Genomic DNA, 14,292 nt, shown 5'->3' on the forward strand with positions numbered 1-14,292 from the left:
TAGACCAAATGACGTATTTTTTCTAGAACGGTTCAATGAATTCTAATTGTTGATGAACCAAATTTATTGGAATAGCATTTACAGATTTTATATTCAGTTATTTCTGAATTTTACAGACGATTACATTTATGGACAAAATTCCTAATGCGATCTGATTCTTAGATAAATCTGGGAAAGATGGGCCTGATCTTCCGTCTCTAGGGTTTGCCGTCCTCCTGACTACCACCCACTAAACATGAGTCAAGTATTGAAAGTTCTAGTAGAAATGGGCGTAACTCTTCTTTTTTTTGAGATCTCGTTTACTACTGACCGGTCGGTAAATAGATTGTTTCAACTCTTATTAATTAACTTAGGCAGTTTATTTTTTATTTAACATAGTCCAAATTTATAAAGATGTTATATGTTAAATTGAAAAGTTTCTGATAAAAACTCTAGAACGAAGGTTGAATATAGGTTATATAGTACTAATTACATGATGTTTTGTTATCCAGAACCTATATTGCTCCTATTTACGTTTCCTTTCCTTTCATTTATTTTTATTTTGTTCTTCTTTGTAATGAAAATAGGTTAAATCGAACGTAACCGAAAACATTCTAAAGAACAAACTTAGCCAATAGAAATCGACGTTTATTGCTTCCTTTGTTTACTAAGCAATTCTAATGTTACAAGTCTTGGATTTGTGGGAAATGGCAAATGTGTATAGATCCAGCATAATAATCAAATCATTTTGAAGCCAATGAGATACAAAACTAGAAATTTAGCTTATTCACAGGTAATATATATTTTTTTCTCTTGTCGCACATTTCTGAAATACCAGAGAATGATCATCAAGGGATATTAGTTCAAATTCTGTATTTTTTTTATTTACGAGAGAGGGTGAAGTCACGAGGAATGCTAGTCACCTATAATTCAAGATTTGAAAACTATTTATTCTTATTTTTTAATAAATTCGAATTTTCGTTTGTGAATAAACTCTGCAGAACCTCCCCTTTCTCCATAGTTTATTCACACATTTGAACTATATTCGTGTCGATAAAAATACTTTTCCACATGCTTTAGCAAGAGTTGGTACTGGATGGAATGTGATACAATTGACACTTTTTACTACCATTTTTACACTAAACCCTAACTTCAGGGCAAATCGGACAAGCCGATTTCGTAATACAGGCGTATCAAGAAATTAGGTTTACGCTTGAGTAAGCGAAATTAGTGGATGGATTAGGACAAAAGTGATATTGGAGATGTCGAGGAAAATATGTTTTTACAAGCGTAAGCAAAATTAGTGGATGTAATTTTATAAAAGTAAAACTGGATCATTTTTACATCAATTGCATACAGATCCTGGAGCGTACATTGTGACCAGCACGATCCATGATAATTTGTTCAATTTCTATGGAGCCAAACTTCGCTTCTTATAGGAAATCGTTATACATTTAAAATAAAATTTACCATAAACCGACCTCTCAAAGAGGGAAAAGGAAACATTTAACTTCAAGAAATGTGCGCTTGGGTGTTAAAAGCATTTTCGCAAAAATGAACTGTTAACAATAAGGAAAAGGGAGACGACTGAAAGATCCTTTTCAACGTTATTAGGAAAAAATGTATTAGTATTTCTTTGAAGAAAACAATGATTCGCAATAGCTTAGTCAACAGGGATTGATAGCCAAGGAATATCAATTTTTATTATGATTTACCAAAGTGTGATATCCAGCTAAAGTGCGATATTCCTTTTCATTCCAAGATCACAACGCGCGTTGGCTGTAAGGTAATAAAAGGAGAGGAAAAAAACTTGAGTGATAGGATAGTGACAGAGAAATTTAATTTTTAAGTTGATTGTGAATAGATAATTGTTTTGTTTTTAAATTCATTTCAAACTTTGAATTCATTATTAAATAAATCAATTTGCTTATCGTAAATCATTAATAACCTTGATGCAATTGTAGCGTAATTTTTTTTTCTGGAATCGATTCTCATATTATGAATTCAATACAACCATTTTAAACTTTGTTTGTTTTGCTGGTTGTCCCTTTTTAAAAACACCATATTTGATCACTCATTACCACTTCTTGTCATGAGATACGTTAAATATATATCTACCAAATGTTAAATATGGCAACTGCAGTCTAATTGTTCATATTTTTATAGACATAGCAATAAACCTCTATCATAACACAGTGGAAAACAATGCAGTTGGAAGTAGAAAATTTAAAATTGATGTTCTTACAATAAATATGTTTATGGTGCCGCAAAAGAAGAAAGGTTTATCACACTATTATAAATACTTTGAAGTTGATATGAAAATATCAATTACAGGATTTAGTTTGTCTAAAAAGCTATTAATCGATTATTAGCGATTACGAAGTCGAAATGACTCATGAATGTCATAACGGTCATTCATTTTGAAATTGTATATAATATGTACTATCAACTGAAATAACTACGTTGAGTTAATTTTTACATTTTTTTTGTAAATTACTTAACGATAAAGCATATCTTCCTGGTTTAAAATTAACTCTACGAGAAAAATTGATGAATTATTCAAACTAGTAGTTCAAAAGAGATTAAATTAATAATTGATTATAATTCAAAACAAAAGTTATTTATCTAAATATTATTTTCAAAGGTATAATTTAAAACAATCGCATATGAGTTACTGCCTCTCAATTGGAGTGTTCAATGTAATCAAGATTAATAACGATCATATTAACAAAAACAATGCTATAAAATTAAACGCAAGAATATACAGTAATTTAAAATTTACCAACTATATCATTTTTTTAATTAACAAGAACACTTCCATCTGACAGCCTGAAAGCAACTGATTAAATCAAAATTTTCCCATGACTGATACAACTGATCATAGAGGTTCTATATTGCCATTTATTTTCATTAAAGAAATACCGATTAATATAACCATTATCTTGTAGTATATTAACGTTGTAATTTAAATAAATAACAAATTAAATAGATGTATTCTTATCTAACAGCAACCTGCCACATCGGACGATTTGTACTATCGTTTACAATCGATTCTTTTATCTCATCCAATATTGAGTCATTTGCTTTTCGTCGATTGTGCCCACCACTACCCCCATGTGAAATACCATTATGGCTGACTATGTTGTTGACATTCGTTGGAAGAAGCTAACATTACGTTGATATTTAATAACAAATAAGCTTCATTAGGGTTTAAAGAATTCTTCCACTGCCTTTATACCCCGCCCTGTTTCACCCGTACTATTTTCTGAATGAATAAGGAAGAAAAATCTCTACCTTTTCAGGTGCGTACTTTCAAATAGCAGTAACTCCGCTATTTGATGAAACAGAGTTTTTTCTTCCTTAATTCAAATTTAACTGTCTCAAGTGCACACCGGTAATAGTGTTTTTGGAAAATTATAAAGTTGCTTTTCAACTTTATTAATGATTACTTCTAGTCAAAGTGCTACCCCACTTACAACAATGACTTTAACCGGGAACAGTAATACAATAGGTGTTACTACTACTTCGGGAGTGTCTGGTGTAGTGTTAACAAAACCTGTAAATCAAGCAGTAGGAGCGCAACAAACAATTGTAGGTAATTCACCACAAATAGTTCCTGCGAACGTTCAGATCTTAAATGTCAATGCTGTTCGGGCTGCTGCTCCAAATCAACCTGGTGCGAAAACATTGCCTCAAAGGGTTATGATTGGCACACCACAAATGGTCGGTGCTCGGCCAGGACAACCGGGGGTAAGTAACTTACTTAATTTTTAGATGGCTCTCTAATCCAAGCAAAATTTGTTACATTCAGTCATGTCACAGATAAATCTTTCTTAATGAATTTAATTTTGTTCAGATGATTTGTTTATGTAAATTGTTTTACAGCAAATTACTCTTCAAACTCTGCAAGGACTCGCACCAGGAACACAGGGTCATCTTTTGTTGAAAACAGAAAATGGCCAATACCAATTGCTTCGAGTTGGTCCTGCTACTGCAGGAGGAGCACAACAAGCCCAAGGGGCTCCAATATCTGCCAATAATGTTAATGCTTTTCGAGTTCAAACAATTTCTGTAAGTATCTTGTTTTTTACTAAGGAATGTTGTCAACCTATATCCATGATAGTTATTCACTTATTTCAAGATAAATCTTTCTGCTATTATAATCAATGCTTTGATTAATAAATGTTTCCATTAGGTTATTACGACTTTTTTTGTCAGGTTTTAATAGTTACATCTGGTTGTATGGTTAGTTTTAGGGATTATAACTTTGAAGTGACTATTTTTAGTCCTTTGTCATATCACGTGTAGTATTCTTGATTGGCTTTGAATCCAGTTTTTTTTTTAATTATTTTAAATCTTTTACAACATGATTCACTATTACAAGGATTGTATTTACCATTTTTTATACACTTCAAACTTTATGCATGTTAGTGTTTATGGTTGTAAATTTTTCAGGGTGCAAATACTCCTGGAGCTGCTGTTCAAACTCAAGTTCCAGCACTAGCAGCTCAGAGTTCAGGGACAGGCACTCCTGTAAGTAATATGTCTATACATTGCCATATAGTTTTTAATCAAATGAATGTGTTATTGATTCAGTGCGTAACAATGGTATTCTTGTGCAGGTTTACAATTCAAATAGATATAATATAGTTTTTCCTTAATACTAAGTATTTCTAAGTTATTTCCCAGCAGTTTTCATTTGTATAATTCCGAACATTTGTTTAGATATAAAATATTTGTAACTTTTTTTTGTTTTGTTTTTATATAACTTTTAAAATCTATATTTATCTCTTCTTTTCTTTTAAACTAGATCATTTCTGATGTTTTTATGTTGTTATGTTACCTTGATATAACATGTACCAACGTTTTTAATTTTTCAAGAAATGATTACATTATATTCAACATCAATTTGATGTTTGCAAAAGAGCTACATCTCTTAAAAGCATTGTTTAAATATTCAAATTTAGATTTTAAATGGTTAATAGGAAACAACCTAGGAATCTGTCACTTGACCATTTAACAGTATAACCTGTCTGGAGGTTAAACCAATTTGGACAACATTATATGTATTGGTTAAATTTTTTAAAATACGGTTTTGATGTGGAAGAAATTAACAATAAATGGATATTATGCTTTATTAGCCATTGTAATATTTATTCTAAACAAATTATGTGTTTCTTAAGAAAAAAATCGGATGTTGAATTTGTTTATTATGATTAAACATCTGTGAACTATTTATTCTTAATCATAGTGATAAGTAAAGAAGTGTTTACTGTCATAAATCTACCTCTTAATTTTCTATATTAAAAAGACAAGTTTTTTGTTTATGTCTGCAATACACTGATTGCTGTTGTTTTTAAAGGCTTGTCACCATACGTATACATAAATGATAGTTGGATTTAAATTAAATATTATCAGTCTTTTTGCTGTTGTTTTAATCTATCTGTTGTTTAAATATATCATTGTTCTAAAATCAGTGAAAATGAAAGTGTTTGTATATTTTTATATTAGGAACAGAATATATTAGTTATAATTTATTTTGGTTCTCTAAGTCCTGTACAGTAACTCTTATTTTTTTATTATCTTAATAATATTATGTCCATCCTTTTATTATAAAAACAGCAATTCTTATGACATAATCCTTGTTGAAGAGCAAAGTAGTGTTCACATAAATATTAATAATATTTCTATAAATTTTGGCTGGTACATTCTGTTCATATATTGTGATTTATTGATGTCTGATTATGTTGTAATATTAATTCCTTAGGTACAGAAGGAATGAAATGTTTTATTTTTACAAACAATTCTACTTAAATAAATTGAGTTGCTAAATGCCACAGTATACTTCCATTATTAGATATAATATTATTACATTTTTATTTTATTTTTTCTTCTATTATACCTTTATTTCACAAAACAGTATATCATAATTAAATTATTACAACTAACTTGGGGATGGGCGTTGATAATCTCAGGGGAGTGATGAGCTGGAAAAGAGAAATCCAGAATACAGGAGAGATTAAAAAAACACAGGAAAAAATAAAATAAAACAAATATGTGATGTTTTATTTTATTTTTTCCTGTGTTTTTTTAATCTCTCCTGTATTCTGGATTTCTCTTTTCCAGCTCATCACTAAAACTTAAGTTATTATAAAAATTATATTTCAATAGGAAAACTAATCAAATGTCAAAATATTTCTTTACAGACACTTAAAAAACTAAGTAAAGTACATATAAAAAGATAATAATAAGTTGAAAGTTAAAAACATATAAATAATAATAAATATCTATGAGCAATAATTTATAAAAAATAAAATTCTTAAATAAGATATATAATGAACGCACAAGGAGTCTAGATTAATATTCTATGCCAACATGGCATATTCCTAATGCACATAACACCTTGTTCTATTTAGAATTTTTACACAAGATCTAAGTCTCTCTTGGTCAACTCTCCTCTCCAAAGGTCTTGCAGAATTTTTTTTTAGGAAAGGGATGCATTTTTCATAAATATTCTTTCTTTTTTCCCCCTTTTCACTCCACCTGCCTGATTGAGGTTATTACTCTCAAATCACACTGTCAAATTCAAGACCAGTGTTGTACCTCCAGTTTAGGGAACACAACTATATCTACATACCTCACAAACCCAGTGATGTCAATACCAATAGACCTTGTTATAGCAATACCAAATCCTATTCTCTAAGCAGCTTCATCAATTCATATTTGATCCTATGATTACCGGGTGTTGTAAGGAGGGAATTTTGGGGCATGCAATTTCTCTCTGCTGTCCACTGACTCCACACAAGGTTACATAATTAATATTGAGTTTCAAGGTGTTTACCTGTTCTGACCCTGATAATGCATACTTCTCACTCTTGTAGCTGTTGGCTTTCAGGGTCTCTTTGAATATATATGGAGTCTTTCTTGTTATAAATAGTTTATTTTTTCTAATTCAACTTTTTTTTTTTTTTTATGGTGGATTTTAAATCATCATAGGCAAGGCTAAATTTGTTTTATTAATATTTCTGTATATAGAAAACTTGATAACTATTTAAGTGTTGTTAATGGTGATGGACAAAACATGCTGTAGTAGGGAAACATACCTCTCTTTTTCACTTCCCCACTATAACCAGTCAAAATGTTTTTTCTGTAAACATCCTGAACCTTTCATCCTTTCATAGATCAAAGGAAAATTAGATTATTTTATCAAGTAGATTTTAAACTAGTCATGCTGATAATCATTTATTATTATTTTATTCTTCTAGGAGTCTCTTTAGATAAAATGAGAAGTAACAAAACTATAATTCTGCTATAAATAGTTAAGTATGGTAAACGGGTAAAAGTTATTTGATTGGATTTTTTTTAGTTCTAAGGAATTCTTCCCCATTCCGCTAGGTTTGTGAAATGTAACTAGAGAAACTGGGAGTCATAAAATGTATCATTGATCATTGATAGTTCTCATATTTATCAGTCTCTGTCAGAGATGGACAAAAATTAGTTATAGATGAAATGAGTGTCTAAAATTGTCATGGATACAACTCGTATTCAAGAATGAACCATTAATAATTAAATATAGTATCCATGACAATTTTAGCTATTAGTATCATCCATAGCTAATTTTTGCCTAACATCGTCCTCCATTGATAAAAGACTACTATCCTGAAAGAATAATAAGGTATGAATAAATTGCAAAAAATGGGCTTTGTTCTATGTATTAAAAATATTTTAACTCTCAAATGAGTATTTAATATGTATTCTTAGTGATAGAAGGTAATAGTCCCTCTTTTTTTTTCTCAAATGATAACTTAGAAATACTTATTTAAAGCTTTAATATAGATTGAAGAGTTTGTTATTTAAAAATCGTTTTGGAGAATCACCAATCAATTTTTATTTAGACTTCCATTAGAATTATTTAGTGTGCTATAGTAATACAAATTTTAATGAATAATTAATTCTAAGAAAAAGAAATCTTTAAGCTGATAGTTTTATTTTCCCTATCATTATACCATTTACTTTGTCAACTTCTATTTACGGTACCTTCTAATAAAAAGAACATGGACACCGATTTAGTCTATCTTGTTACAAAAAGGTTTTTCTTAACCGGACCGTATAGGAAAAGAAAAACAAGTTCTTAAAATGCCTCCTCACATTAGGCTAAATCACTAATTTAGCTGGACAAAACTTATAGTTCCTTTGGAATTCATCTGAATTAAACTTAAGAACTTAAAATTACTTTCTGGTAAAATATCTATTTTTCTATTTACTACTAATTAAATAATTTAAAAAAAAAAAATTGGCATAGCAAAATCTTATTTAAAAAATCAACTCTTTGATTTACAAAAGATCATAAATCATGGGACCATTCAGATGCTCAGTCTAATAATTTGAAAGATTTAATGACAATATTTACTTTTTTTGCAATAATATTAAGGACAGAGAATATCATGCCTCATCCTGTACATATTTAAATATTAACTATCTACGAGGAAAAGATGGTTGGGGGTGTGGTGTGGTCAAAATGAAACACAAATAAGTTAATGTAACTTATTTAATTGTGCCAATGTTTCGGCTAGAGTTTCTAGCCTTCATCAGGGCTAAAAATAGAACAAGATAACAACCAGTAAGTATAAAACATAAAAAATAAGAAAGAAAATATAAACAGAATGACATAAAGTGAATAATTTTACAGAATGGAATTAATAAAATGAAGTGATGAGAGAAGTGAAAAATAAAATGTATACAAAGGTAATTGAACAAGTAGGTAAAATAACATAATTAAGGAAATAAAGTTACATAATGCAAAGAAGTATGAATATATTAGTTATTAATAATTTAAAAATTGAAATATGGAAAGAAAAATAAATTTGGGTGAAAGAAAATATATGTAACCATAATAATTGATAAAGAGGCAAAATATAAGTAAAGTTTAACAAAAATGAATAGAAGAAAAAAAAATTATTTTGAAAACAACAATAATAATATATGGTGAACATAACTGATAACGTGGATAAAGAAAGTGAGATGAAATCCACGGTCAACTATCTCTCATAATTAACTATCTAAATTATTTTCTTATTTTTGAGTATATTGAAATTTTACTATCTATCTAGCTAAATGAGCAGTTTTGCCCACCATGCACCTGTTAAAGTAATATCTTGATAATGATAGCATCCGAGCTCTCGCTTTCCATTTTCATGTGGGAAAACGCAAGCGGCCGTTGTGCACTTTAAAATACAAAAAAAATTATTGTGAGCAAAGCTTGGTAGTACTAATTCAAAAAATATGTGTATATATATATATATATTTTTAAAACAACTAGTTTTGAAATTAACAAGTTAGTGTATGAATTGTTTTGTCAAGGTAAGCTGGCCACATACCGATTAATGGATTTTTCATTTGAGAAAAATCTAATCTGTTTTTTTTTTTCCAAGACACCCTTGGAATCCTATACTGCCTAACCATAATTGGAGGTCAATTGTTTTCATTTTGTTAGACCGCCACTCGATAAAAAAAGTCATTGTCCCAGGCCAGATTCGAACCGACACTGCCAATAGACATCAATCAAATTGGTAAGACTGTGTCTTAACCACTGAGCTACAGGCAGCCCTAAATCTAATCTTAGTTATATTAATATTTTTTATTAAAAAAATTTCTGGTAAACAAACACTTCAAGTAAGCACAATACATTCTAGAGCAATACTAAACAAAATAAGATACAATTTTTGTCTTTTTTGGGGAAAATGAATAATGTTTGAATAGTTGTATCTTAAAAAGTAATAGTAATATTGAAATCTTTTTGGTTATATATTTTATTCACTTTTTACATTCAGCTGGCAAACTATCCCGTCAGATGCGGAGATATTTAGTAACAATCAATATAAAGTGTGCTAATTTTACTTAAAATGCGAAAAGGAAACAAATAAATAAATTAAAGTAACAAATAAATAAAGGTTTTTGACATTATATAATCAAAATTAAGTTAAAATATAAATACACAATAAAAGTTATGGTAACAGAACCCAGTGATTTTTATTGAAGAGAAGTTTTACTGTATTTAGATCCATTTAACTAATTTAAATATGTTTTAATAAATTTAATCATAATTTATTTATTATCATTTTTACTTAAATATTATTACTGAACATTGTTAATTTCTCTTAATTTTATTATGGATTTTAATTGAAAATGAATTTTCAAATAAATTTAACATTCTAATCTGAAACTTTGTTTAATATACTAAAAATCATGTAGTAACAACAACTTATTTTTATTTTGTTATTTATTATAAACTGTCTTACTTGTTCAATGATGTTTCATTTATATGTTTATTTGGTTTAAATTGCATCATTCTAGTTGAAATATTGTGTTTTAATTAAATTTACTATCTGATTTATTGAGTTTTTATATAAGATTTTATTTAAGGTTTTGCATGAATTTTAAGCATTGAATTAATATGAATAAATATTTATTGGTTGTATACTAACTTTATCCTGTATGATTTCTGCTGACTCCATTAAGATAGGCTGACTTCATTATGACGTGATTACAAAAAAATCTCTACTATTGCTTTTATTTACATTAGTTAAAACAATCAAGTCTAACAGTTGAAGATTATTTTTAAAACAATATTTTATTTCATTTGATTATTATTTAACCTATTTATTTCTTTTAAAACATTTATAAAAATTCAAATTTATGAAGTAAGCATTGGTTAATAGTGAGCACATTTTAGCGTGTTCATTCCGTTGAGCGTGGAAAAATTCTATTTACAGAAGGTGCGAGAATAAAACATGGATAAAAATTGTGTTATAATCATTTTGGTAAGTTTAATGATATCTAGTATAAACTTTTTCTACATGATTATCAAGAGTTTGAAAAAATAAATCATAATATGGTATGAGTTATCCACTTAATTTCTAATAATAAAATTTAGTACTTGTTACATTAAATGAAATAGCTTCTTTATGACTATATATGTTGTATTTGCTACTTAACTTTGTTTCTGTTAATTTTTTTTTTCACGAGTCGGAGTACATGATTGTACCAAACAATATTCCTAATGGAATAGACGTTCTCTAAACCGATGCCTATCAAGTACTTCCAATGAAACAAAATGATGTTCAGTAGAAAAATAAAATTAGGATGTTTAGATTAAATAAATAAATTATTAGTATAACTTATAACTCCAATTAATTTTTTAAAGAGTTAAAACTATGAAACTGCTTCTAATCATTGAATATTTCAAATGCTCAAATGTTGTCTCTCCTATCATTGTAATAAACATTCATTTATCTTCTGTAATTGGAACTTATACTGATCATATAAAAAATATATATACATATGAAGGAGAAGGTCCGGGTGCTGTCAAAAAGGAACAAGAAATAACTAACAACTATGTATTTGCCGACATTTCGCCCTACCTTGTAAATCTTCATCAAGGCTGTTGAGTTGAAAAACATAGAACAAGTGAGTTTTTTTTTTTTTTTCGATGTTTTCAACTCGACAGCCCTGATAAAGCACTCAAAAGTGGGGCGAAATGTCGGCAAATAAATAGTTGTTAGCTATTTTTTGTTCCTTTTTCACCGCACCCCGACCATCTCCTACTTATTTTGAAAAATAGGTTCAATCATTTATACATGTACAAAAGAATATATAATCATGTCTTAATTGATACAGTTTTTCAACTCAAAGTAATGCATCAAACTATTTTTTTTTTTTTTTAATGATGTTTATTGTTTATCATAGATTAAATGTGAGGAGAAGATGGTTGGGGTGTGCTTTCAGTAGAGTAATTGTGAACAAAAATAAGTGAAACTTATTTTTCACTCGTAGTGGAAAATCAAGACTTAATAAACTGTGATGAAAGCCTGAAATTTAGGCTGAAAAATCAACACAAATAAAATAAGTTTCTCTATTACTAATAAGCTCATTTTTACTCTACTGACTGACTATTTTTAATTCTGTTTGTATCATTTATTATCACTTCCATTCTTTTCCCTCTTTGTTTCCTTTTTCTCTTTTTTTTTTTTTTCTCTATCCCTTTTATTTTTTTCTCTAGAATAATGTAGCGCAAAGAGGAGCTGTAGACCAGACTAAAGAAAAATGTCGAAAGTTCCTTGCCAATCTACTGGAACTTTCATCTAGAGAACCAAAGGCAGTAGAAAAAAGTGTTAGGACTTTAATTCAAGAACTTGTTGATATGAAGGTGGAACCTGAGCAGTTTTGTGATCGCCTTGAACGACTTCTCAATGCTTCACCGCAGCCTTGCTTGATTGGTTTTTTAAAGGTAGGATCAATTAAGGTGTCACTGCCATAATTAATATTAGTAGCTGAGAGCCCCACAATAAATATAATTTTAATTTATCTTTTGTTTATCTTTTTTTTTTTTTTTTTTATTCTAATGATATTTTTAATGATTTACAGAAAAGCTTACCTCTTCTTAGGCAGTCAATGGTTAATAATGAACTGATAATTGATGGAATTAGGCCTCCTCCGGCATCAGTCCTTGCACAATCTGCCCCAACAACAAACGCCCAGGTATTATTTGCAAAATACAATCATACTATGCCAAATCTTCATACATTTAATATTTACCATTAATATTTGTTTTTAAAGTTAAGTATTCTTGTCTTCAACCTTTATAATTATCTCCATTAAGACCATTGTTTCTTAAATTATATCTAATATTTGTTATCTATCTACATTTTTATAAATGAAATCTCTCTGAATAGATAAGAGCTAAGCTATGCTGGGAAGGAGGTATTGTAATTGCTTGCAAGAACCTGTATGATCAGGATAATAGGGAAATGCCTTGAGTTGATGATTCACTAGAAATAGCTACTGTCTTTTTTATTCCTGGATACTTTATTATTTTCTTTTTTGGATTGTCGTCGTCCATTGAGATAACTTTTCAAGATAACAGGATTTGTGTTTTACTGCTTAGGAACGAACCATATTTTATCTGGAACCATTTTCAGTGTAAAAAGCTATGCAGTATTTATCAGTGTAGCTCTATTAGGAACTGACAATTGAAATACTCCTATTTTGGAAATGTTAAATCTGCTTTCTTTATACTTTCTGTATGACAGAATTTAGGCAGTATTGTTAGCTCCAATCTTGAGATGTTTGTAACTCACTTTGATGAATATTTTCTTATAACCAGGCTTCAAGAGATGATAGGAGTAAAAATTGTTTAGGTATTGATTTTTTTGCAGTTTTATAGTTATATTTATTCTGTAAATTTTATAGGTTTGAAAAAATTTATTATTTTAATTCAAGTTAGTTCCATTTAGGGATCTTTTTTTTTTAGTTATCATGCTCAGTTTCCCCTACTTTTAACAGTTTTTCTCTTGTTACAGTATTTCTCATGGTTTATCAGTAGGAATATGTCTTAAGTGTGTTTTTAGGAATATATTCTGTATTCATATATATTAATTATATTATATTTGACAAATTTCTTTTATTCTATTTATGCCTTTAAGCAGACTAGAGTATTATTCGATTAAAACTGTATTCAATCACGAATAATTTTTATTCATTATTCCAATTATCCAATATGTGTTACTTATATGGTTAGTTTTACATTTATTAAGTAATTGTATTCTTTTATTTTGAATAAAAAATAATATGTTAAGTTAGTACTCGATTCATTGTCCATTTTCAATTGAGATCCTAGTAATGAGGTGTTAATAGTTGGCTATAGATTGATATGAGAAGATAGTCGGAGTGCAGTCAAGATACACAAATAAACAAAACTTATTTATTTCTGCCAATGTTTTCACCTGAATTTTAGGCCTTCATCAGGGCTGAAAAACAAAATGAAATAACAACCTTAATTCAGAGAAACATAAAAAAAATTATAATAATAATAATAATAAAACTTGGAAATATAATATAACAATAAATTTGGTAGATAATAGTTGATACTAATATAGAAGATTAAATATAATATTGTAGAGATAGGAATTTTACAAAGAAAGTTGCCATGCCATTTTTAAATATTTCTTTCTTTCCCCCCCCACCTTTCCTTATCTCTTCTCTCTTGTTCCTTCCTTATTCATTTTTCGGGACATTATAGTTTTATTTCTGTTTATTATTTTTACTCATCTATATTACTGTGTATCTTTTATACATTGTAATATATATTCTGTTTTGTTTTATTCCATAAATATTGTATGTATATATATGTCTCAATATGTACGTACATATGTCTCAATATACATGTATATATATACCAATAATAGAAATTCTGTTTTCTTCTTCATTCGTTAAAGGATTACATTTCACCGAGTTTTTAAATTTATCACGCACACA

General features: G+C 28.6%; 1 protein-coding gene across 2 annotated transcripts in view; it reads left to right on the forward strand.

Annotated features, from left to right (window-relative positions):
* The first annotated feature begins 614 nt into the window (after positions 1 to 614).
* Taf4 (TBP-associated factor 4) overlaps positions 615 to 14,292 on the forward strand; it is a 34,141-nt gene continuing 20,463 nt past the window's right edge. The window contains exons 1-5 of one of the 2 annotated variants that reach the window (XM_014415577.3): positions 615 to 772; positions 3,865 to 4,050; positions 4,435 to 4,512; positions 12,038 to 12,265; positions 12,403 to 12,516. In XM_014415577.3, coding sequence (XP_014271063.1) covers positions 737 to 772; positions 3,865 to 4,050; positions 4,435 to 4,512; positions 12,038 to 12,265; positions 12,403 to 12,516 — 642 coding nt within the window. In that variant the 5' untranslated portion in view covers positions 615 to 736. Of the gene's footprint in view, positions 773 to 2,772; positions 3,730 to 3,864; positions 4,051 to 4,434; positions 4,513 to 12,037; positions 12,266 to 12,402; positions 12,517 to 14,292 lie in introns of those variants that run through there. The other variant, XM_014415576.3, reaches the window with a different exon arrangement.

Source organism: Halyomorpha halys, unplaced genomic scaffold (genome assembly GCF_000696795.3).
Source record: "Halyomorpha halys isolate HHAL.00 unplaced genomic scaffold, Hhal_1.1 Scaffold103.1, whole genome shotgun sequence".
Taxonomy (NCBI): domain Eukaryota; kingdom Metazoa; phylum Arthropoda; class Insecta; order Hemiptera; family Pentatomidae; genus Halyomorpha; species Halyomorpha halys.